The 25,556-nt window shown below is 35.6% G+C and overlaps 1 protein-coding gene across 4 annotated transcripts in view; it reads left to right on the top strand.

The window, feature by feature from the left end:
- bag5 (BCL2 associated athanogene 5) overlaps positions 1-24,970 on the top strand; it is a 42,225-nt gene extending 17,255 nt beyond the window's left edge. For 2 of the 4 annotated variants that reach the window (NM_001431071.1, NM_001034183.2), the window contains exons 2-5: positions 3,651-3,924; positions 5,568-5,996; positions 10,723-10,946; positions 18,182-24,970. In NM_001431071.1, the coding sequence (NP_001418000.1) occupies positions 3,651-3,924; positions 5,568-5,996; positions 10,723-10,946; positions 18,182-18,707 (1,453 nt within the window). In that variant the 3' untranslated portion in view covers positions 18,708-24,970. Of the gene's footprint in view, positions 1-3,650; positions 3,925-5,567; positions 5,997-10,722; positions 10,947-17,812; positions 17,861-18,181 lie in introns of those variants that run through there. The other 2 variants (XM_073919880.1, XM_073919879.1) reach the window with 2 other exon arrangements.
- The last annotated feature ends 586 nt before the right edge of the window (positions 24,971-25,556 follow it).

Raw genomic sequence — 25,556 nt, 5'->3', positions numbered from 1 at the left:
CTCAAGCATATAACGTCAGAGAGCCACTAGGCTGTTTAGAGCTGACCCCAGACCTGTCAAAGGATCCACAATTTAAAACACACAGACTCAAAGTACAATCTATTTCTTACTCAAGGCAGAGTGTACTCTCAGCTGTCTTTATCAAAACAGGTAAAAAAATAGTTTAATCTACATCTAAAATTTTAAACTGGCAGCTTGCATGCAAAAGAATTAACTTTAAAAGATGTAACACATAAAATGGCAAATATCACTATGGACATAATTAACACATAGAAAATAACAATAAGAAGAGTTGGTTCAAATTCTTTAAGGGTCCAGGTCCACTCAAGAGGTCTCCATGACCTCTGACCTAGCTGGGTAGATCCTGTGGAAACAAATCTTTTGGCATACAAAAAAGTAATCACACACATATTATTCCATACTTTGAAGTGGGATGACACTAAGGTCATTATATAATCTAGGCTCTTAAACATTAAACTTTATTAATAATCATAAAGACAGAAAAAAGATATGCGCTACTCCATCTTGGAGCAAACATCCATCAGAAAATTCACGCCATCCATTTTATTTAATATTAAATTATCTTTTTTTCTGTTCAGCACAAAAAGGAAATGAAAACAGATTTGGGACTTCATTAGCGTGGGCAAATATTGACATATTTTATATTTTTGGGCAAATTATCCCTAAATGACAAGCTGCAGCATTGGTCTACTGTTTCTTTAAGACTAATCGCATACAGTGTTGGGCAAGTTCCTTTAAAAGTGTAATTGTTTATAGTTACTACTTACTTTTCACAAACAGTAATTGAGTTACATATTTATAAAAGTAACTAATGAAATCTAAATTGTCAAATGACTATAAAATAAATATAAAACATTGTACACTAATCCACACTATTTCAATGTTGTTGTTTAATGTTATCCGCTTGTTAAGTGTGACGTCACACGAAGCGGCTTCCAAGTCCAAGCGCTCTATTCAACTGAATGGGGAGACTCATGAAATGGTAATAATAAACGTTTACAAAGCGATTTAAGGCTTTCAAAAATTACGATCGCAGTATATGTCCATGCCTAATATCCGATGGCTAGAAAGTGATAAATTTTTTATAAATTGTTAAAATTTTGGTATTTGTTATGCAGCAAGCCCAGAGATTGTTGTGTACAGTATGATTTTATATAAAATTAACTTTAATGTGTGATAGGAATAAAACGTGATCATAAACGAATGATTTCTCCACTCAAATGAATGGCGGCTTGGACCCGGAAACAGTATACATACGTCACAAACACGTCACCACTTAACAAGCGGATAGTAATGTTATTTTAATGTCCTTAACTATTTATCTAGATATTACTTTGTTTAATTCTCTCTGAGTAATAAGTGTTTGTGGTAGAGAAAAGTTTTTTTTTTTTTTTGCTTTGACTTCATGACGTCTCCTCCCTTAGTAGCAGACCTCAGGTTATCACCTGCGTAGCCATTAATTTTGTGGCGGCATGTGATAATGTAAGGTGCTTCATTAGGCGCTACCTTTGAACTTGTTGGATTTGCCATCATGTTGACTCCTGGTCGTTGGTGTGTGCAACTGACTGTGTGTGTGCTTGTGTGTGAATTCGCACTTTACTGCCTCTGATTGGCAAACGTACTTTAAAAACGAAAAGTACTTCATCTAAGCCAATCATCATCACATCAGGTACGCTACGTTCACAGACACAACAACCATCATCATTGGTTGGTTATGTATCCCACCCTAGAGAAAGAGGGGTCCTACGGCTGAGAAAGAAGCTGCTTGTATGAAACCGCTTCAGCATTCTCAATTAGTAACACGCATTTCATTTTCAGTAACAGTAATGGCGTTGTAACAGCAGAAACAGTGATTAATTTGATTACTCATTACTGAAAAAAGTATCACCATTAGTAATACTGTTTATTTATGGCGTCATTATTCCTATCACTGGTCACATAACAAGTCACTGTTTAATAGGGTTTGTTGTATGCATATGTGTTGCTCTGAAAAAGTGTGTGCATCACTGGAAAGGCATTAAAGCATATTATATATAAGTGTCATATCCTGTGGATGTAACTCTGCCATTGAGTTAACATTTGATGTTAATATATGCCGTGTTATACTATACAGTATATGGAGGGTGCTAGAATTGCAATGGATTAAATTTGCACTGTAGCTTAATACTTTATTTCTTTAAAAGCAGATTGTGGAGACAATTTTTTCTTTCGCAGTCAAACATTGTCACATCGCAGACATCTAGTTCTAAAAAAAGCAATATAAAATAAGCAAATTTAACTAGTGACATGAACCATGTGTTGTGACATCATATATTCTCAATTTTCAATTTGGTTAAATAAAAAATGCTTTAATATGTTTTGTGTTTTATTAGACTTCACAGCAGCATTATAAAATAACTATTTCAGTAAAGTGTTTATTCTTTCAAAAACACTGTTGTAATGCATTGAGCCACTAAGCATTGTACTTATGTTTTCCTACAGGAGGAAAATGCAAATAGCCTCCAAATAATTCTGTGTTAGTAAACGCAAAGCTATTTATGAAATCTAGGCATAACACTATATGACAACATTTCAGATGACTGTTCTATATAGCCTACAGCTAATCAATCTTTCAGGTTATGGAGTGCATTCAATTTCTAAAGAAAAATATAAATGATAAATTATCTTAAATAAAACCAATACATTTATAGATATGGTATATAAGTATATTATTTCACTCACCTGGGAAATAAAGGCCTTGTGAATGGTTTACGAACAATTAAGTGCAAAGCAAGCCATATTATGTGATAATTGCAAGAAATAATTTTTTAAAAGCAACTGACTGTGTAACGCCAAGTAAAACAAAACAAAAATAAGATATATATATGCAGAGTTCAGTGGCTAATCAGCCAGAATCAGCTGAGGTAAAGTGACGTCAACCAACGAGACCTAGCAGTCACTCAAGTGACCCCGCTCCTTAATTATGCAGACTTAATATAACTTGATATAAATGAAACGGATGAGTTATAAAAAAAAATTCAGCCCCTATATGAACAAAAATCGTTCTTTGTTTCAGGCTGTAAACACCTTTTTTCAGCTTTAAAGTTGGCCGTTTTATCAGTGGGTTTAATAGCAATTTCCTCTATTATGGAGCCAGGACTAACAGAATTTCGATGAATTTCAGTTTCAGCTACTTCAGTATTTGCTTAACAAGGGAGAGCGGGAGGTTGCTGCTTGTTTAAAACCCTGTTAAATTGTAATAATATTTCATTTCATTACTGTTAGTGACTATCCTTTTTTGATAATATCACATACGTCAGAAGATATTCTAAAATTCTTAGGTCCTATGGCTATTTATTTAAAGTTCTTCAATGATGTAAGTTTCAGTACTTGTTCATTTATATAGTCATTGTTTTTCCAATGTTGATTTTTTTCCCTCTCAAAGTATTGCACACTCAAACTAGCTGATAAAATATCAAACCAGCTTATAAAACTTGCGTGCACAATAATGATTGACTCAAAGATTTACAAAATGTATATAATTATGTAAGTTATGTATTCCAGTGTATGTAGATGTACCCAATGTCCCTTGCATATGCTTTTTATTTAAATATTAGTTACATATTTTTTTTTTTCTGTTTCTCTTTTAGCCTATTTGGGAAGCCATTTGATGGTGGTAAAAGGACAATGGATCATGGCGGTCAGCAGTCTCAGACTCAGCAGATGCCAGGACCCTTCGCAGCTTTTGCAGGACAGCAGGGCCCATATCCTGGGCAGCATCCAGCTTTGTCACGGCTGGATGAAGTGCAGAAGGAGATCGCCTCACTGGGCCCTCAGGTGTGCTCTTACAGCGGCCTGCAGAACAACAGAGAATATAAAAGATTGGAGCGTGAGCTGACCCGATTACTGCTGGAGGTTGATAAGGTCTGGGCAAACAGTTTTTTCTGATTTTGTCAAAAATACTCTGACGTGATGTTTTAATCATGATGCAACGAATTGTGCATTTTATGAAAATGGTAAATCTAACTATTAGACAATAGAGTGGAGGAACTATGATGTCACCTTAAAATGCTAAATGACCTTGTAGGCTAATTGGCTGCTAGCATAAAACTGGTTGCCTCGATAAAATCCCTATAGGTTTTTCCCCATAGGCTTTTCGTAGATAGCTATAAAATAACCTCTTACACTTACTGGTTTTGTCCAGCTGAATAATCCTCACACGAAAATACAACTTTTAGTCCTTTTGGATCATAAATGCAAACGCAGGAATTGAAAAGCTAACATTAGGCTATAAACGGACTACACTGCTTTTGGGGTGCCCGCCTGTGATGTCAGCACCACCCTGCTACAGATAACTTTTCTAGCTTGTTTTTAGAAATATGATCAATGACAAGATTTAATCTATTTTAGTTTATTATATTATAATACACGCTATATATTATAAACTAATAAATATTAAAAATTGATGAATCAATTTAGAGAAATGTAAGGCCCTTAAAGGGTATTAAAAAGTATTTATTGCTTTTTTTACAAGGTATTAAATTTAATCATTAAACATTGGGATGCTGTGTAGTTTATAAAATAAAAAAAAATCCTGCTAGATTTGACATCAAGCTGCTTTGTTTACTGCAGTACCTAGGGAAACACCGTTATTCCTACTGCTGTAAAGGCGCCATCTGCTGGATTGACATTTTTATTCCATAAATAATTACAGTTTTAATTTAGGATTCATTTCTTGGAATCAGTATTTAGTGAATATACTGCAAGTTAAAATGTCAGCAATGTTACTGGTTGAAACTTGAAGTGGTGATGAAGTCTTAAAATCAAGGCAAAGAGACTTAAAAAAAGGTCTTAAAAGGTATTACATTTTAATCTCTGATTCCTGTATATACCCTGTTATCACTGCATAATTCATCACGCAGCATGTTGTTAGGACACAGGGATAGAATCTAAATTGTTCACCTAATGTCATGTGGAACTCTGAATCTGTGTCTCATTTGGGAGTCTGCTACTGTCTACCCAATGTCGCATTTCGGTCACAGACGCATGCTTTGATAGCCTTTCCGAATGAATGAAAAAATTAAATGTGTGGTTTTTCACCAAGGCAACCCGGGGTGCTAAAATTTAATTGCATAAGGTGGCATTGAGCAGGTTACAAAAAAACAAAACAAAGGCAGCGTTCTGGCACGTAAGAGACATTTTCATAACTGACTTCAGCATTGTTTTTCAGATGAACAAGTATGTTCACTTGACATGTTTCTTAAATATCTGAAAACATATTATGGTATTTTTATGCTTTAGAAGTGTCAAAAACTTGCATACCTTTAAAAAAATCTATCAAAGAAAGAGAAGATTGAATCAAATTGCTCTATGGCACCTTTAAAGTATGGTTCCTTCTTTTCTGCTATTCAAAATTGTGCTCATCATGGAATGCTTGATATGGGTTTGTGATTTCCTAATTCACTAAAGGTAGAATACAGTATCCCTTGAAATAAGCTCCAGGAAGAAAACATTACTCAATAATGGAAGAAGTGACCCTGTTAACCATAGTTTACTTTCCCCCACAGGTGGAGACAGAAGGTCGTCCGGAGCTCCAGCTGCCTCGTAAGCGTGCAGCAGGAGAGGTAGAGGGTCTGCTCCACTACCTGGAGAGCAATGCCACACATCCATCCCGGCTGGCCATTGAGGAACTGACCCAAGAGGCGAGGAACCTGTTGAATGAAGGGGTTGTGATGCCCTTTCGTCAGGGCCAGGCTCTAGATGCCTTTGAAATCAGTGAGGAGCTGGTGGAGGCTGTGCAGGATGTGGCCATGCGGCTTGCGCAAGTAAAGACGGGAGGAAGTGTACCACTCAGGAAAGCCCGTTATAAGGCGCTGACACGGATCTGTGCCGTACAGGAGATACTGGAGGGTCGTGTACAAACTCATACGCTGGCACTACCACTGTCGGATGACACACATGAGGCTGTGCAGGGTATTAATGAAGTAATGTCGCAGGTGAGTGGAACTACAAAAAGACAAATTCACAAGGAATCACATCCTCAGCAGAAAACTACTGTTATTTGTTTTTACACATGAGCCAAAAGTTCCTTAGATAAAGCTGGAACATTTTCAAAGTAAGAAAGTGGTAATGAAAACCTTTTTTACTCTGTTTTGGACAATAACTTTAAAGTTATAATAACAAGTTATAGTTATATATTTGAGGAAACCTTAAAACTTGATTCAATCTGTTATATCAAATTAAACTGCTTATCAAATGTGAAAAAAAAGTATTTATCAAGTATTTCTAATTACTTATTTATGATTATTTTTGTAATATTAATAGTATTATTATAATTTAATAACAAGAAAAATGGAAAAATCAACACATCACTGTTTGTTGGATTAACCGTAATAAAAAAAGCCTGACATAAACCCTGATAAAAAATTGTAACATAACTACAGTACTTTTATTAGAAGTTTGCAAGAAGTATTATTAGTGGTTTATAGAATTATTTTTATTAAATAATATATTATTATTTTACTCAACACACAGTACAGTGATGGAAAAACAGTGTTATAAATAAATGGCGTTACTAACAGAATTATCTTTTTCTGTAACAAGTATTCAAATAAATTGCTGTTAAGAATTCTGTTACAATGCTGTTAATGACAATTAAACGCGGTGTTATATAATTTACAGGGTTTCCGTGCGGTCTTAAAGTCTTAAAAAGTCTAAAATGTAAACATTTTAATTTAAGTCCTTAAAAAGTCTTAAATTAGCTGTTCTAGGTTTTAATTATTTTTGCATGTCCATGTAATGCTAAATCTAATTCTCATTTAAATTCTTTTTTGTTGTTGTTGCTAGTTTGTTGTTTTCGTGGTGTTGTAGTTCTTTATTTTACTAGCCCAATTGTAATTTGCGGCATTACAACTACAAATGATGCAATAGCCAATCAGCTTTCTGTTATTGACTCATTGTGTGCAGCGAATGTGACGTCATCGATGTGTTTGCGGAAGTTCGCTGTGGGTGCGCGCCACATGATTTCGGCTGGTGGAGTATGCCATTATTTCACTGACGAATGTCAGTGACAAGTGCAGTATTACAATTCGGGAGCGCATTCACGTAATACAAGAGTGAATGTTTTTCCTCTGTTCTTGGACAAAACTGTTTGCGAGCTCTCAAAACACTGGTTGCTCAAGTGCGAATGATCTGCTTTTGCTCAGTTGGACGATGTGGATTGCAGACTCACAATATTTGTGTCTTGTGTTCAGAGATGTCAAAAGTACTCCTTCCACATCCTTTACTTAAGTAGAAGTACAGATACTCTCGTTTAAAACGACTCTGGTAAAAGAGTACTAACTACACTTTTGTACTTAAGTAAAAGTAAAGAAGTATGGCCTCAAAAATGTACAAAAGTAAAAAGTACTCGTTTCAACTACAGTCCAAAGACATGCAGTATTGATGAATAACAGGTAACTAAATTGGCAGTAGTTTAAACGTGTGTGTGTGTGTGTGTGTGTGTGTGTGTGTGTGTGTGTGTGTGTGTGTGTGTGTGTGTGTGTGTGTGTGTGTGTGTGTGTGTGTGTGTGTCTGTGTGTATAAGTGTATGGGTGTTTTCCAGCACTGGGTTGCAGCTGGAAGGCTAACAACATTGCTTTAAAAGGTGGCCCATGTATCATCATCCTAATGCAAATTCACAGCATTCAGCATGTAGTTTTTAGGCTGCTAGATCAAAAACAACAGCTGCCATTCATGTTTATAAACTCTCAAAATAATTCTGTCGGCCTGTCTGTCTTTAAAAATAATGTCTTACATTTTACACTGAATTCTGTCCAAAATATATTGATTTTTTTTCTTTCTTTTTACTAAATTTGACTGCAAACTTTTTTTTTTTTTGCATTAGGCTAAAGCTGCTTATTTCTTCAAAGAGCAGCTCTTTTACATAACCCGCTATTTTAGTGGTTTTTTTAAAGGTGTTGTGGGTATTTTATTTAATGAATAAACATTAAATCTGTTACAGTTTTCCTCAGTCTCTTTGGTCCATTTCTCAGATAAGAATTGAAATTCTCAAAACTCCCAATTAATCTTCAGATCATTGTGTCACTTGTGCACATTAGAAAAGCAGTTTCTCATTTTGAACAATTTGCAAATGCTTTTGTACATCCATGCAAATGATTATGTGCAGTTCTCTGATGTTTCCTACATTATCAATTGCTGATCTCATGTTGATCAAAATATATTATTTTGGCCTCTGTTGAATAGTCTCACTCCTCACAACATTTAATTGTTTGTTCATGGCATTTCCTTACATGCAAAATGGCTAAACAGATTGTCATATGTTTTGTCATAATGCATTTTTTACACATTTCTATTAGAAGATTTGTCATAAATCTGTCTATAATTTATCAATTTCTTCCAGGTAAATCTTGACTTTTTCTAATAAACTCCTAAAAGGAGGTTGTCCTATGTTTACATTTTTACTTTAGTTTTTTTCTTTGTGCTATGCAGTGCTGTCTTTTCCCTTCTGTATCACAAAGACAACACCTGTCAACAAATTACAGTACAAACAGCCAAAAAATATTTCTATAGTTTAAATCAAAACACCCCTCCAGAATACACTGATATTGACAACATGACTACTAAGTGATTTGACTTATCTATACACAATGACACAAGGACTTGTCATTCTGAAGCCAGTGACATGTTCATCAACACAGAAATTTTGTTTTGAGAGCTGAACTAAGAATTTTGAGCAGGAGACTGGCTTTTGCAGGTAATCTGTGGTGTTTTGCTAATTATATGTTTTTTTTTTTGAGAAGTGCACTTAGGCCTACTGTTTTGCAAATTTTAATTTTGATCTTTGAATTGTGCCAAAGTGCCTGAGAAAAACTGTAATATATTTATTCTATGCTAAAAGCAACATACAGGTGTGACTACAACCTCCAAAACATGTACATGATCTTTCACGTGATAATTCAGGATCTTTAGCATTACATTTTTATTACCATAAATTGCCCATATAGATACTTTTGTTGTGGTAAAAAATTTGTAAAAAATTATTCATTTAAGACAACTGTATAGGCATATGTAAAAATTATATGTTCAAAAGACAATTCAATAAAATCTGAAAAACAGCATAAATGATTTATTAGGAAATATGAACTTATCAGAAATAAACCGCAATGCATACATTTTTTATAAAGTGTTTAATTGTTTTATTACTAAATGTGCAAATCTTTACAAAAAAGCTATATTTTTCTGGGTATTAAATTGAAATCCTGTGTAGTATAATCGGAAGGTTAACGACTTAAGCATTTAATCGGCTTGTTTTTGCAATGGAATGTGTCTCTCTTATTTACCTGTGATTCGATGGACCAAAAGTTGTCTTATTACTCTGTAAACAGGGCAGCATCAGTCATATTACATTTGCCGACTCTCTCTGGGCTCTATTTTGACGGTCCATGTGCAAAGCGCAAAACGCAGGGCGCAAACACTTTCAGGGCATGTCAGAATGCATTTTTGTGCCATGGCGCATGGTCTAAAAGGGTTGAGTTAATTTTCTTAATGAGTTATAGGTGTGTTTTGAGAATAAACCAATCAGAGTGTCATCTCCCATTCCCTTTAAGAGCTAGTTGCATTGCGACATAAGCACATTTGCTATTTACATGATGTAAAGTAAGTGTAAGTGGAAAAACTGAGCATTTCACTAGCAAGAAAACAGTTAAACAGAGCATCTACCGTGCGAGAATGAGAGATAAATGATCTACTTTCGCTCTCGTGGATAGGGAAACCTTTACGCACAGACATCAATCAGCCTATAAATAATTAATTTACTTTGTTTAGCACAAATATTTGTTTCAAAACTATTTCTAAATTCAGTTCTAATTTCAAGCAAACAAACAAATGAACAGTAATAAGGAAGTGTGTTCAAAAACCTAAGTTATATCCTAAAACACATGCTAAAACACATGGTCTAAAACCTGCAGTTGGGCAAATCTAAGCTTGTTTTTAATAAAACAAATGTAAATATGGATATAATAAATAATACTACTAATAATAATAACATTATACAAAAGCAAATTGTTATTAATGAACTGAAAAAGCCTCCCGAGATTAAGAAAGCATAAAAGCAGTGGTTTTTCATATTTATGTAGGCTAGAAAATAATATGTTTTGTAACATTTTAATCTTTTATATTTATAAACTATGGATTCTGCAGTAATCATGGTGGACGTGAAACTGATTTATTACAGTTATACGAAGATTAAAACATGAATGAAAATTAGAAGGTTTGTTGAAAGAAGCTGTAATGCCTTAATTTACAGTTTCTTCTATAATGGCAGAATTCTGTTACCCGGGATATAAAACTAATAGTCTAAAAATAATACTGTAATATTTATAGAAGATTTTTGTAACATTTATGAAAAGCATATGTTTTTAGACTTTGTTAACAGTTTAGTAAAAAATAGTGTAGAATGCAGGGAAAATTGCTTGGGTTTGAATCCAGAAAAATGTTTCAAAATGCTAATGATAAACGCAAAAGACCAACACTGCCTATATCTAATAATTCAGTGGAAGTTTAGTAAATTCAGTGAAATTGAGAATTTTCAATTGATCTATAAATTGTTTTCTTAGTTAATTTTTTTAGGGGAAATTCTCTAAAATAATGAATGTCATGAAACAAATTAAGCTAAACTGACTTTACAATGTTGTAAAGCTGAATTGAACTAATCTCCTGTAGGTGAGTGGGGCCCGCTGCCAGGAAGTGGCTCTGCTGATGGGTCTGAGTGGGCGTGACAGCTGTGCCCACTTAGCGAGGATCCTTACAGAACTGCTGGTTAAACTTGATGCCCTGGATGTGTCTAGTAATGCTGCTGTGAGGAACTACAGAAAACAAGTGGTGGAGGAGATCAACGGCCTGTTGAAACATCTTGACCTGGAGGGTGAAGGAGAAGACACACACAGGTGATACTAAACACACACATCAACACACAAACTACAACAGCTGTGCCATTTTAACATTTTTGGGAGTGTGAAGTTTAATTGTGACTTGCTTTCATTACTAAAGATGAAACTTTCATGTCTTCAGCTCACTCACACATTTAGCCCAAATTCTTAAACAATTGAAATGTTGAGACAGTATGCCAAGATAAAGACCCTGTTCAGTGCTGAATTGGTGGTCTATTCCAGCTGCAGAGTTGAGATGATTGACTATTGAGATCTTTTATCCTCTCATAAATTTCTCTTTTGAATAGTTTGTGACACTGTAAAGATGAATGTTCTAGAAATCACAGATTTGGACCATCTGGCTTCTCTTCCTATGACTGAAAGTGTCCCTTTGGCCTTCGTATACACAGCCTGCTGTCTCAGGGTTTGAGTCACCTTTTTTAACTATTTTTCAAAGTCTGTGAAAATGGTAAAGTTTGGGCAGCAGGGCAGAGTTGGTTTTAGCTCACTCTCTACCAGTTCACGACCAAAACAGGTTCTGAGTTTGGAAGATCTGACTCTTGAACATCTTATACAAAGAGTTTGCTGTTGGCTGGTGTTAGAAACCCACTCCACATCAGAAGATTTAGCTTAATGACTGTTGCAAGGCAAAACCATATTACAAAATTAGGATTCTAAACAAAGAACATTTTGTATTTCCCCAAAAATTAGCAAAAACAGTTTACTCTGATGAACATAATACATATGGCAATATTAGAGATAGCTCAGCTGACAGCTGCCATTCAGATGTATGGCAAAGATATGGTAATGCCAAACATTATCAAAACGTTGTTATCGTCAGGCATATATCATTCCCACTAATGGGCTCATGCTGGCTACAAGCAAACAAACACACGCACACACAAATACTATAATGTGTCTATACAGATATACATACACCTTCATACAGCTCACTAATAATGATATCCTAAGAGTCTTCAACAATAACAATGTTTTTGTTCTTCTAATTTACATTTCTCCTATAAAATCAAAGAAACAAACTGCAACAAATTAGGGAAAAATACAAAAGAATTTCAATTTAACAGGAGAGCTAATAATTCTGACTTCAGCTGTATTTTGCTGTCACTTTAAGTTCACATTTATGGTTACACTTGCATTTCCAATCGGAACTCTTTATGTTAGTTTATTATACAACAAATTAGGGTTCGTGCGAAATTATCACTATGCGCTGCATTTTGAAACCTTATGCCGCTTTTAGACTGCATGATTCTAGTCCCAATTTTGACTCACTGACAGGGTTTGAGAAATCGAAATCACAGGCAAGTCGGTGCTCATTCACATGAGTAACAATCACACAGTGTGAACTATCAAAGACGTGATCTGAGAGAATTGCCAATGAGTCGCCGACACCCTCGAGATATTTGGCATGCTGAATATCTGGAGCTGTCTGCAATTAAAATCATGCTGTGTGAAATGTGTTCTGACTGAAAATAACATTGGCGATTACCTACAGCCAATGAAAGAGCAGCATTCACTAGTATGGATATATGCAGGCTAGCGGAGGATGAGCAAACTAAGTACATTTTCTACCCCATTATAGCTTCTTACTCATTATTTAGTTGATAACAAACGATACAGAACTATGTCACATTGCGTTGTTTCCATGTTTCTTCTCGCATGTGTTTGGTTGTAAGACGTAGTTTAGACAAAGTTGTCTGTGATTTTTACTATTGTAAAGTCATGCAGGGTCGCCGATCCATCTTGCAGTGTAAACAAAGCATTGATGAAACAAACGCTAGCCCAGATAGTTATGCAGTGTGAAAACATGAGTCACGACTACTTTTAAATTCCTGCAGTCTAATCTGGCATTATGCTAAATATGACTTTATTTGTGTTCGAGTGTATACCTACATCAGCACAAATTTTCTTTTACAGTTTTAAAAACATTGATTAATATTGAATACATCATTTCATAATTCAAACAGAAAAATAAAACTAAAGAAAAAACAGTTAGTTCTTCTGTTCTGTTGGATTCAGGTCAGGTGATTGAATGGTTCCATAACAGCAAGTTGAAAATAATTTGATATAACTAATTTGAGTTAAGTTTAAATATTCTAGATAACTGCATGTGCACAAGCCCTGATGGTCAAGCATAGATGCATCCATTTTGCTGTATGCTACCATGGCGCCTACGATGAAAGAAAGTGCAGCAATATTCACTGTGAGTGAGCAACATTTGTTTTTAGAGAATTAAAGCATATCGTTTAAACATGATAATCAAAAACTATGACTGCAACAAAGCAAAAGGGAAGGCTGACAGGAAATTGTTGAGCTTTTCGATATTTAGCAATATACCTGTATTACTAAAACTGTGCATGTGTGGGAAACTGTGCATCTGTGGGAGAGAATGAGCACTCTCTGCCAAGTGTTGCTTGTGAGAAAACTGCAAGTTTTAATGCATTGCATACATTCACGGAATGAAGTGAAACATAAAATATGCTTAATCTACAACTTTATATATAAAGTTAACAGTGCTCAGCATTAATGAGTACACCCCTCACAGCATAAATTGGTATACCCCTCACTCTCTTTCAAATTATTATTTTCTGTAGCAGCTATTCCCAACAGGACGGTTCCACAAGGGGGCCACGCGAGCTCTGTGGAGGCAGTCGCATCATATTTCTTAAATTTTTTCAGCAGTGGATAATTAGGAGAACGATCATGTTGCCTTAGTTAATTTTATCCCCTGGCTGACCAAAAAGGCAGAGTCTCACTGATTCGCCTTTAGCAGCTAATACTAACAACGCAAGCATACTGGACCATATTGGTGGGAAAGCTCCAAACATCTCTAAGCAAAACTGGACACATTAATTGCAGGAAATACCAAGATACTTACCTGAACTATGGTTTTATTCCATTTTCTCCAAGCTAAGAGTCCCTGACCCAGCCACAGTGGATTATCTGCCGCAAAGTTTTTGCTAACAAATGTATGAGGCCGTTCAAATTAATAAGACATTTGCAGACGACTCATTCCCAATACCGCGACAAACCCAGAGCATTTTTTGAGTGCAAGGCAAAAGAATTGACGCACACCCAAAATAAGATGAGGGACATCAGAGCTACTGACAAGAAACTTTTTAAAAAATTGTCAACTAAGTGGCAACTAAAGGGCTCGAAATTAACCTTTTTGCTTGGTAGCACCAGTGATCCTAACTTTAAAAATTTAGGCACATCAGCCAAAATTTTGTCGCACCCACCAATTATAAGCACCGTTACTACAAGTGTTATACAAACATATTTATTGCATTTGAAATCAACTGTAATCAAACTAACAAGCAAAAAATATAAATGCATGCGTGAGGAAAATATGTCTTAACGAAATCCCGTTATCACAAGAAAAAACATTTTTATAACATAACTGACCAAAAGATACACGGACCGCTCACCGGTCCGCATAAACAAAATTTTGAGGTTGCATATGCAATTTCGAGCCCTGAATATATAGGGCCACTTTAAAGGCCAAAGGCTTACGTTTTTAAGTTACAAATGGCCTACTGATGTTTGGCTTTTATATTTCACATTAGGCTATTATTTGTGCATAAACATATCCAGATATAGGAATAAACACACCGTTTGTTTGAAAACAAAATTTTTTGTCATCCTTACTGCAAACTTATATGAACGATATTATCAATAAATGTTGAGAGGGGCCTTACATTATTTTCCGGGGGGAAAGGGGGTCTCAGGCAAAAAAAAGGTTGGAAACCACTGTTCTGTAGGATGCTTTACAATAATATAATTGTGAATATTCATTAGATTATTCAGTACCAAAGCCAAAAAGATCAGTGTAAAAATTAGTAGACTCGAAGTATTATGTTGGCAAAAATATAAAATGCAATTTAAAAAAAAAGAACAAAACAAGAGAAGCATAATATAATATCAAGATGAATTTTTTTTTGTTTTTGTTTTTTTTTTGCAATACTGTGTGTGAATTTTAATGTATTATCTTTTTATTCCTAAAGATGTTAGGTGACCAAAATCTTTTTTTAATAAAATGATAAAAACAGATTTGTATATACAGTGGTTTGCCCCCTTACTGATTTGTTATTTTATTTGTTTGTCACACGTTAATGTTATAGATCATCAAACTAATGTAAAGGGCAAATAGTTTACTCCTTTTTTATGATTTAATATTCATATTATGGTTCTTCTGAGTGTGCCAGTTTAAGTTCAGTTCAAAACACAGTTCAGATTTTTATTATAAAGTGTTAAAAAGTGTTATTTTGGGGACGTGTACACAGCTTGCTGTTTTAGGGGTGTTTTGCTTCACATGAAAATCTGTTTCGACTACCCTCCCAAGTTAACAAGGAGGCGGAGCCAAGAGCTCCCCCACTCTGTGTTTGGCAACAGAAAGGCAGAAAGAGAGAAGCAACGAGTGAGAGGACCAGCATTCGGCTGTACATGTACGACTCGGACACAGACCAAGCAGAGAGTACAAAATCATTTGTAACTTTGTATTGTTTTACAGCCAACTGTGTGCTAGTTTAAAGTGCCGAGCTTGTACACTGAGACTAATAACCAAGCACACTGAATTAACTTTGATTGAGGCACCAGATGCGCCGCTCGGAGCCGCGACACGGCACACCAGACACACACATTCAGATGTTATTTAAATTTAATTGTTTAGATGACGCTCTGTGACGCGGCAGAAGCATGAATTGTGCCCAATCGGCCAGCCGTCGACTTGAAGCGCCGTTGTGTGTACCCTGATAGAAACCTATGTTTAGAATTCTAAAATGCATGCTCAGTGTCGGGCCACGCAGAGCGGCGCTTATGGTGTGCTTCCTGCAGGCAAGTTTGTTATTTTATTTCCAATGAAGAGACGTGCACCTGAGGCAACGTGCTCGCACTTTCCAGTTTAAGGTAGACACAATGAAAAGTACTCATATTTGCAAACCTACCTAAAGTTACAAACAATAATTCTGATTAGAGCGATCAAGTGGTGTATGTTCATCTTGTGTTGAGCCTAATGAGCCTTACATATAAAAATAGAGCAAGGGTGTTCCTTTAGTGACATCGCTTTGACTCACACGCTGAAAATGGCAGACGTGAAACAACAAACTGGGCTGGGGGACTGCACTCCTACGTCAAGTTGCGGTTGCTCTGAAAACCACTCCAATTGGTTCAACCTTTTTTATGTTGTTAAATTGAAAAAAAAGGACTGTGTGTGTTTATATCATCCCAATATGATGGTCAATACACTATACCTACACACATGTCTGTCCAAACAGCTTGAAAAGTAGATTTTTCACCATAGGTGTCCTTTAAATGTTAGTCAAAGATAGCACAATTAAACACATCACACATTTTTTTAATAAAGATTTTTATCATTAAGGGAGATAAGATTTAAAGATAACTTAATGCTAATTTATCACAACAAAAGTTCAATTTCTCTTGCCACGCCCAGAACTTGTTACTGCCACACCTGTTTACAATTTAAAAAATAGCTTAAATAGGACCTAAAAAGTGAAGACAAAGTAAAGTAGTCTAAAAGATCCTCAAAAGCTAGACATCATGCCAAGATCCAAAAGATTTTTATTGAGATCTACCAGTCTGGAAAAGGTTAAAAATCCATTTCTAAAGCTATGGGACTGCATTGAACCACGCACACACGCACATACGCAATCAAAAATCAGAATTATTAAACCCCCTGAATTATTAGCCCCCCAGTTTATTTTTTTCTCCAATTTTTGTTCAACGGGAATACGATTTTTTTAACACATTTCTAAGCATAATAGTTTTAATAAATCATCTCTAATGACTGGTTTATTTTATCTTTGCCATGATGACAATAAATAATATTTTACTGGATATTTTACAGGATACTTCTATACAGCTTAAAGTGACATTTAAAGGCTTAACTAGGTTAATTAGGTTAACTAGGCAGGTCAGGGTAATTAGTATTATTCCCACTGAAATAAAACAAATAAGACTTTCTCCAGAAGAAAATATACTATCAGACATATGGTACTGTGAAAATTTCCTTGCTCTGTTAAACATCATTTGGGAAATATTTACAAAAGAAAATAATTTTAAAGTAGGTTTAATAATTCAGATTTTTATATTATAAAAAAGTCTGTGACACTGAAGTCTAAAATTTTGTAACGAAGTAAGCATAATGTCATTAATATGAAATAGAAGCCTTATGTGATTTGTACATGGATTTGCAAATTTTGTTTTAAAACACTTTTTTTTGTTTTATTTTTATTTGTTCCTAATTTTTAGAAAAAAAAGTATGGTGGCAGAGAAAGCTTAATGTGCTGCAATTTAAGAAAACTCATGCAAATACACAAACATGCCAGCAAATTTAGAAAAGATCTTCATCTGTTTGACAGCAAACGTGCTGCAAATCCTCACAACGCAAACACATAAAAATAGGGCTGCATTTTCCCACAATGCAAATAAATGAATAAAATGTGCTGCATTTTCTTTTTAACACTTTCAAATAGGTCGGAACACAGTGAAAATGTTTTAAGGGGACCTGGCTATTTAGGTTCTGGTTATTTAGGCTAATAAAATGCAAAAAACAAGGGAATCAAGATGTTAATATAAACAAACAAAAAACTCCCCTTTCAAAGATCACTTACAACTTCACTGAGTATACAGTTATGTTTGTCACGTTTTTCGGTACCCTTGAAACATTTTCATTGTGTTTCGTTCTTTTTGGAAGTGTTGTGAGAAAAGGCAGCTCGATTTCATTAATTGTTTGTGTTGTGAAAAACGGCAGCGTGTTTTTTACTGTCTTTGCTTTGAGGATTTGCAGCTTGTGTCTTTTCTTAATTGCTAATGTTTTTTGTTTTTGCATGTGTTTTCTTAAATTGCAGCACGTTAAGCACTCTTGACCACCTTAAATAGGTGAGCACTGAGCACTAACAATTCTTGTTATATTTATTTTATTCATACGGGGACCTGGATTACATCAGCTATTTATTATGTGCTATGTAAACCTTCTTAGTATTACAATAAGAATAAAGAATATGTTTATAATGCAATTCTTAACATACAGTAGCATTTATACAGTTTCATTTTATGATAAAAAGCCTAATCAAATAACAAAAGGAAGTTATTTCAAACTTTTGAGTAGTTATGGAGTAATTGTGGTGCATGTATATATTTGAATAAAATTTATTTACTTGGATGAATTAAAAAGCATCTTTTTTCCAATAATATACTTACAATTTTTTTTCTTTCAGGTATGATCTAGCACAGAATGACTCTATTCGTGAAATTGAGGCTATCAGGGGTCGTGTGTCAGTGCTGCGAGAAGAGGTGCTTCGGCATGGAGCTTCTGGACAGGGAATAGAGCTGCAGGGTCTCCTTAACCATCTGGACCAGGTAAATACAGGCCGAAATCCCTGCATCCGGGAGGCGCGACGCAGGGCTGTGCTAGAGGTGCAGGCGCTCATCACCTTCCTAGACCTCTGGGAAGCACTAGGACGACGTAATCCAGGGCCAGATGAACCTCCACCTCATGCAGCCGTGTGGCGAGTGCTGGGCAGTTTGTGTGATCTGCAGGCCCAGGTGTTGGGCTTCGATGGCAAAAGGGCCGACAAGAGCTACATGGTGTTGGAGGAGCTACTGACCAAACAACTTCTGGCTCTTGACGCTGTGGACCCTCAGGGTGACCAGGGGACCAAAACTGCCCGTAAGCAAGCTGTTAAACATGCCCAGAATATTCTTAGTTATCTGGATATGAAGACGGATGAGTGGGAGTACTGAGTGGATAAGACACTGGATTGCCCTGATTAAAGATCAGCAAATGTGCAACATATTAGGACTAGCACGGCCTTGGCAACCATACAGGCCATGGGTGAAATTTTTAATTTGTATATAAAAGACTGTGTATCGCCATGGGTAGCGACACTGTTACCCATGATGCACTGTACCTGCTGCTTTTGTTGGCCCTTTACTGGTCCCTGAAAACAGCCATCTTCTGGCAGGAGTTGCAGTTACTACTGCATATGAAGCTTTTGTTTTCCTGACAATAATCCATGATCTTTTTGGTTGAATCTGAGCTGTTGGTTGGTGTGGTGTGGTGCTAAACCCTGTTCTGCTGCCAAAATCTGCTTTCTGCTTTACCACATGCCTGTGTGGAGCACATGTTGTCTTTTTCGCAGTGTGAACACGTCAGCGCTTCAGTCTTGTCAACTATAACCCATTTGGTAACACATCATTCCCTGATTTGACCACAACATACTCATAATGAGGCCATTTCCAGATAATTACAGTGATAGTTCACCCAAAAATTAAGATTTACTCACCATTCCAAACACACCCAAACAAAAGTTTCCTCTGGTTTTTGAACACTAAAGACAATATTTTGACAGCTGAAAACCTAAAACCATCAAATTCCATAGTGGAAAAAACAAATAATAGAACTTATAGTCAATGGTAAGAGAATATCCAGATTATTATATATTTTTTTTCAAAATGATTTCTTTTGCAATCAACTGTTAAAAAAGAAAACACTTGCAACAATATTTACAACAAGAAAAAGAACAGTTTTCAGTTTTGGGTGAACCATCACTTTAAAAGGTCAGACAAGCTTAGTGTTCATAGCTGCAGTTAGAACCCGAGCTCTTCATATATAAACCCTGCATATAAACAACGACTGACCCCACATGTTGGAACATTATTTTTGGTTTTCAAGCAACTTCTACATATAACCCCCAGTTTAATTTAAGGACATTGCATTGAAATAAACACTGCTTTGCAATGTCAGTTTAAAAGTGAAGTGTGTATTTTCTGTCACAATGGCTTTTATTTTAGGGTGTTCAAGCCAGGAAAGAAAGAATTGTTTTCAACATGAATTTACACACTTGTCTTTTAAAGAAGACAACTGTGAAAAAGCATGCGAGAGAAACATTTGAACCATTCCTGCAGTTTTGTCAAATTTCAAAGTGGATGGGGAATCAAAAATTGCAATGATGTATTGTCTTTGGGGACGTTTCATTTCAGTATGGATATGGAGGTCAAAAAATAGAAACTAGATCACAACGTTTCTTTTTTTTTTTCTTCATTGGTTTTTCTTGCTATCGGGCAAAAAGTGCCTATGCAAGCCACCAGGGAATAGAGCATAGACTGAAAGTGTGTGTCTGTGATTGTTAAAAAAAAAAAGTGGTGCGTGCTATTTTGGTGGTGAGACTGATCAAAGTGGACAGGGGCGTTCTAGGACATTTGCATTGGAGCAGTGTTTAAAGTCAGCAAGCTATCAAACAAACACTGAAGAACTGTGGCTACATTCACAGCTAAATGTGACCCAAATCCTATTTTGTTTCCTATTTGGATGATACTATGAACAGCAAAAATCTCATGTGATAATTTAAATTTAGATATGGTCCACATTCATATATACGAATAGATGAGATAAAGCGGTGAGCTGCATTTGACCAATGTGTCAATTATTATTATTATTGTTGTTGTTTTTGTTCTTAATTATGATAATTTTAGTTTTAGCATTGGTTTGAATCTTAAACAAATGCATGAAAAGCACTATATAAAACACTACATGGACAGTAGAGCTGCACGATTAATAAAAATAAGGATCTTTATTTGACCCCCCCACACATCATAATCCAGCAACTCTATAGCCCCTTTCACACAGTGATACCGGTAAATATCTGGAAAATTTCCGGAACGACTTTACCGGTATATTCAAAAAAGCGCTGTTCACACAGGCGAGGACGTTACGGAAATTTTCCGGAAAAGAGCATTCACACATCAATTCCAAAATACCGGTAAATTCTGACATCATTCACCACAAATGAGCTTTAAACGGCTGCGCTTGTATTTGTAAACATTTGACTAAATTACAAACTCTGTGGATGATCAATATTGTGAACAACTTTTGCAGGATCACTTTCTCATGTCGAGATGTTCATAATATGTGCATGTGCAGGCGCTCACAGGCTGTTTCACATGCACACGCAAAGCTTGAAGGTAAACAAACAACGGCTTATCATAACCATCTCATTGATGATTATTTACACAGTTGGCATTAAGAAGAACATATAAACGTTATCTGACTAACTTCTAGCAGCTAAATGTGTCTGGAAAAATATTCAAAGGCTTTTATTCTCACAAACCGCGACTGTTGTGATTGGCTAAAGCAGACGTCTCATGTCAGCACGTTCTAGACGTGCACGCGCTTATTACGGCAATCTTCCTTCTGCATTCACACAGCACAGCATTCCGGCAAATTGCCGGTAATGTTACAACTTCTCTTTCAGGAAAATAGCCAGAACGAATTTACCGGTATTTTCAAAAAGGACCTGTACACACATACAACCTTTCCGGAAAATTGCCGGCAATTTTCCGGAAAGGTCTGTATGTGTGAAAGGGGCTTATGATTCAGCCAATTGTGTATTCATTTTCAGGAGAGAAGCATAGAGGTAGTCAAACAATTCATAACTGTTTTCTATATATTGCTCAGCAACATGGACACGGTCAGACCACAAGTGGTGTTGAAAGAATCAGCATACTGTATTTATAAGGTATAATGCAAACCAAAATGTCATTTCTGTCTTCATGTAATGATGTATTCGCGGCCACAAAATCACATGCGAGCAGTTTGTTTGCCACAGAGAGGACGTGTGCGCCCAAGAATGAAGCCTACTTTAGTGAACAGAACCTGCATAGGCTGTAAATAATAGATAGGAGTTAACAAACAAGTAACGTTCAGTTTTTTGCACGGAGCGATCGTTTAGGAGCAGCGTAGGAAGTATGATTTGCATGTATGTTTGTTTTTTTTTCCCAGAGTGACGGCAGCCATGACATAAGAAAATGAATGGTACAATGATACTTGAGCACTGTTGCATTCAGTTAAGATGACACTAAAACTGAACAAACATTTATTTACACTATTTAATTAACTTTATTATTTGAAAATAGAAATTATGCATTATCAAATGACAAGGCTCACTCAAAGAACTAACATGCTAGTTTTTATCGGGTAATAACTAAAACACAGTATTCATTCATTCATCCATTTTCGCTTAGTCCCCTTTTTAATCTGGGGCGCCACAGTGGAAAAAAAACTGCCAACTTATCCAGCATAAGTTTTACACAGCGGATGCCCTTTCAGCTGCAACCCATCACTGGGAAACACCCATACACTCTCATTCACACACATGCTCTACGGACAATTTAGCCTACCTAATTCACCTATAGCGCATATCTTTGGACCCAGAGGAAACCTATTCAAACATGGGAAGAACATGCAAACTGCAAACAGAAATGCCAACTGACCCAGCCGGGGCTCGAACCAGCGACCTTCTTGCTGTGAGGCGATTGTGCTACCCGCTGTGCCACTGTGACGCCCTAAACCACAGTATATTTACCATAATTATATAAAGTAACAATATGAGTTAAAAGTTCTATCATATATCAAATACATTTAATTTTAAATATGGATGTTGAAGAATGTGAAAATCAATTATCGGATTATTAAAACAAATTTATGTGAATGATATAATGATTCATTTCTAAACATAGCCAATGTTTTTTTTAATTTATTTTTTATAAATTTCTTTTTTAACAACTCATTTAGGGAAGTGTTGATATGGGACGTATTTAAAAGGTCATATAGACAACTTCTCATAAAACAAACTGTTTTTGTGACAAACTAATTGGGGACTTTAGCTTGAAGTGTGAAAATCTGCTAAAATACCCTAGAGACTAATGTAGAAACTTGTTGGAGTAGCTAATCTGTGGTTAAATAAAAAAAAATAAAAAACAGGATTATTTAATACCACTGTTTACAAATGTATAATAGATGCCAGGTGATGACCCTCATAAATTGTATTTTTTTTATTTAAATAACATTTCTCATGAGTATTAGGCTGTGCACCAGAGCAGCTTTCTGCTAATCGGAGCTGTCGGGTTACAATTTACAGTTTATTTCGGTCGTGTCCCATTTGCGCTGTGTTCGCTGCTCTCTGTTCTGCACCAGATAAAAGCACATCCAGGTTAAACAACCATCAACAGTCATGAAGCAACACCACAGGTATCAATCAAAGTCTAGTTGTGCTTGTATGAAACGTAGACATTGTTTTTTAAATCATTCTTGTTGAAAAAATGAAGGTGCAATGATGTTGGAAAGGAAAAAGCTGCAGAAAAAAGCAAAAAAAAAAAATTATAGGTTGTGGTCAGAACAGATTATTCATTTTCTTTTCGGCTAAGTTCCTTTATTAATCCGGGGTCACCACAACGGAATGAACCGCCAACTTATCCAGCAAGTTTTTACGCTGCTGATGCCCTTCTAGTCGCAACCCATCTCTGGGAAACATCCATACACACATTCACACACAAACTCATACACTACAGACAATTTAGCCTACCCAATTCACCTGTATCGCATGTCTTTGGACTGTGGGGGAAACCCACGTGAACACAGGGAGAACATGCAAACTCCACACGGAAACGCCAACTGAGATGAGGCTTAAACTAGTGCCCTCCTTGCTGTGAGGCGACAGCACTACCTACTGCGCCACTGCTTCACCCCCAGATCTTTACATATTTAGTCAAACTGAGTCTGTCAGATCTCTGAGTCATGCTGATTTCTGTCCATTCCTCATGGTTACGATCAAAATTCTAATTCGTTTTGATTCGGTTGCAGTTTATAGCACTCAATGGGTCAACAAGTGATCTAGCACTATTACAGGTTAAAGAACTATTACACTGCTTTTTTACACAATGAGATTTCAAAACAAAAGAGATATTTGATATTAAGACTAGGTTTGTGTGTTAAATGGCTCTAATTTAATGTAATGAGCAAACATTGCACCTTTCATTTTATTTTTTGTTTTTAGTCTTTATTAGCAGTGACATCATTGCTGGGGTAAGATGAGATGCGTCAGAATTGTTGTTATACACTAGGTGTGAATTGTCTACATCAACATGAAATTCAGTACACACTGCCTGCGAGATGAGAATGTACTGAAGAATGTCCATCTTTTTTTTATACCAAAGTTGATTCTTTAATGTTTTGGCACTTGGAAATAGTAATCAGAAAAGGGAAAACTTCCCACTCTTGCTTTTGGTTGTGTTATTGATCTATTCAGCTGTAGAAAAAAATGAGGTCACTAAAATTCTCTGGAATGTTTCTCTGGAATTGCTGGGTTACAAATGTGAGTAAAATGTTTATATTTATTTTAAAGTCTGACAACATTTCTTGACATGTCCAATACTTATTTTACCCCATGTATGTATGTGTATTTTCATAAAATGACAGTTGGTCCGAATAATAATTGTTTATTATTTCACCGCTTATTGTATTTCTTATCCCTTCGGACCATAAACCTGTGTTATTTTGTTAAAAATAGGATTTAAATATAAATATCTAATAAAGACATGACACATTATTGTTAGGTTATGTAATAAAACTCTACATTACAATAGTTATGAGCTTAAGAAAATGTAATTATTGTCTTATTTTGTAAACTTCTTTAGAATTTTTTCAAATTTTAATATCTAAAGTTTTATGTTTTTTGGTGCATAAAATAATAACAACAACAACAAATAAATGTTCTGCCATGTTTATATTCACGTGATAATTGGTTGGAACAATTCTGCTTTTAAATCACAACCACTGGAAACATTGAAAAGGAACATTCAAATAATGGAATTTTTGTGTAAAGAAAAATAAAATCCTCAGAGTGACTATATTTCTTATAAGAAATGTTATCAGACCTTTATAGAATGAAGTAAATATGAAATATTACTTAAACCCATACTTACTAATTCTAGAGAAACTGAGAATTTTAATGCAGTCTATTTTTCTTAGCTGTATGCCTGGAAGAATGTGTTTTTGTGGTGATCTGTGAGATTGTCTTAATGTGTCACGCTATTTATAGTGTTCAAGGCATTGTCTGGTTGAAATAAAGAAAGCACATCCAGTTCATTGTGCTGTGTGAATGCTCTGGTCAGTGGGGTATGTTTGATTTTTACATGTTTACATTGAATAAAAGATGGTGATCTAAAAAGAACTTGCAGAGTGTTAATTATGGCCTGGGATCTTTCAACTCGTTTCTATGGAAACCCCTTTCTGTGCTGCAAACTAGGTGTTCAGAAAAAGAAACGCACAGCCAGAAAATACCCCTGCACACTTAGTTTGCTAAATATATCTGCCCAAAATGATAGAGCTGGATGTGTTGCTTGCTGTTACAACCCTGGGCAGTCTAGTAGTCTAAGGAATAAAGTTTGCATGATTAAACAAAGAATTGGTCAAATAAATGTGATAAGTGGTGTGGTGCAAAAAGTGAGTAACAATATACAATGAGAATAAGTGCGAAAGAAAATAAACTAATCAAATCCAAGCTTACTAATATCAAAATCTACTCTATGTTGTCTAACCCTCTATAGGGCATAATCACTTATAAATGACCATAAGAAAATTCCTTTTTTTTTAAAAAACAATGATCTTTAATCAATAAAATTTAATTGTTAGTAATGTCACATGACATCTCATTTAGCCAGTAAAGCTAAAAGATAGTTGCAATTTGCTTTACATAATTAGAAAACAGGAACTAAATGAGACATCAGCTTGAGGTGACGTGCTGTCAAGGCAAG

This window comes from Danio rerio, chromosome 13, assembly GCF_049306965.1.
Source record: "Danio rerio strain Tuebingen ecotype United States chromosome 13, GRCz12tu, whole genome shotgun sequence".
Classification (NCBI taxonomy): Eukaryota; Metazoa; Chordata; class Actinopteri; order Cypriniformes; family Danionidae; genus Danio; species Danio rerio.
The sequence above is the reverse complement of the archived record's forward strand: the minus strand, read 5'-3'. Positions and strand labels throughout refer to the sequence as shown.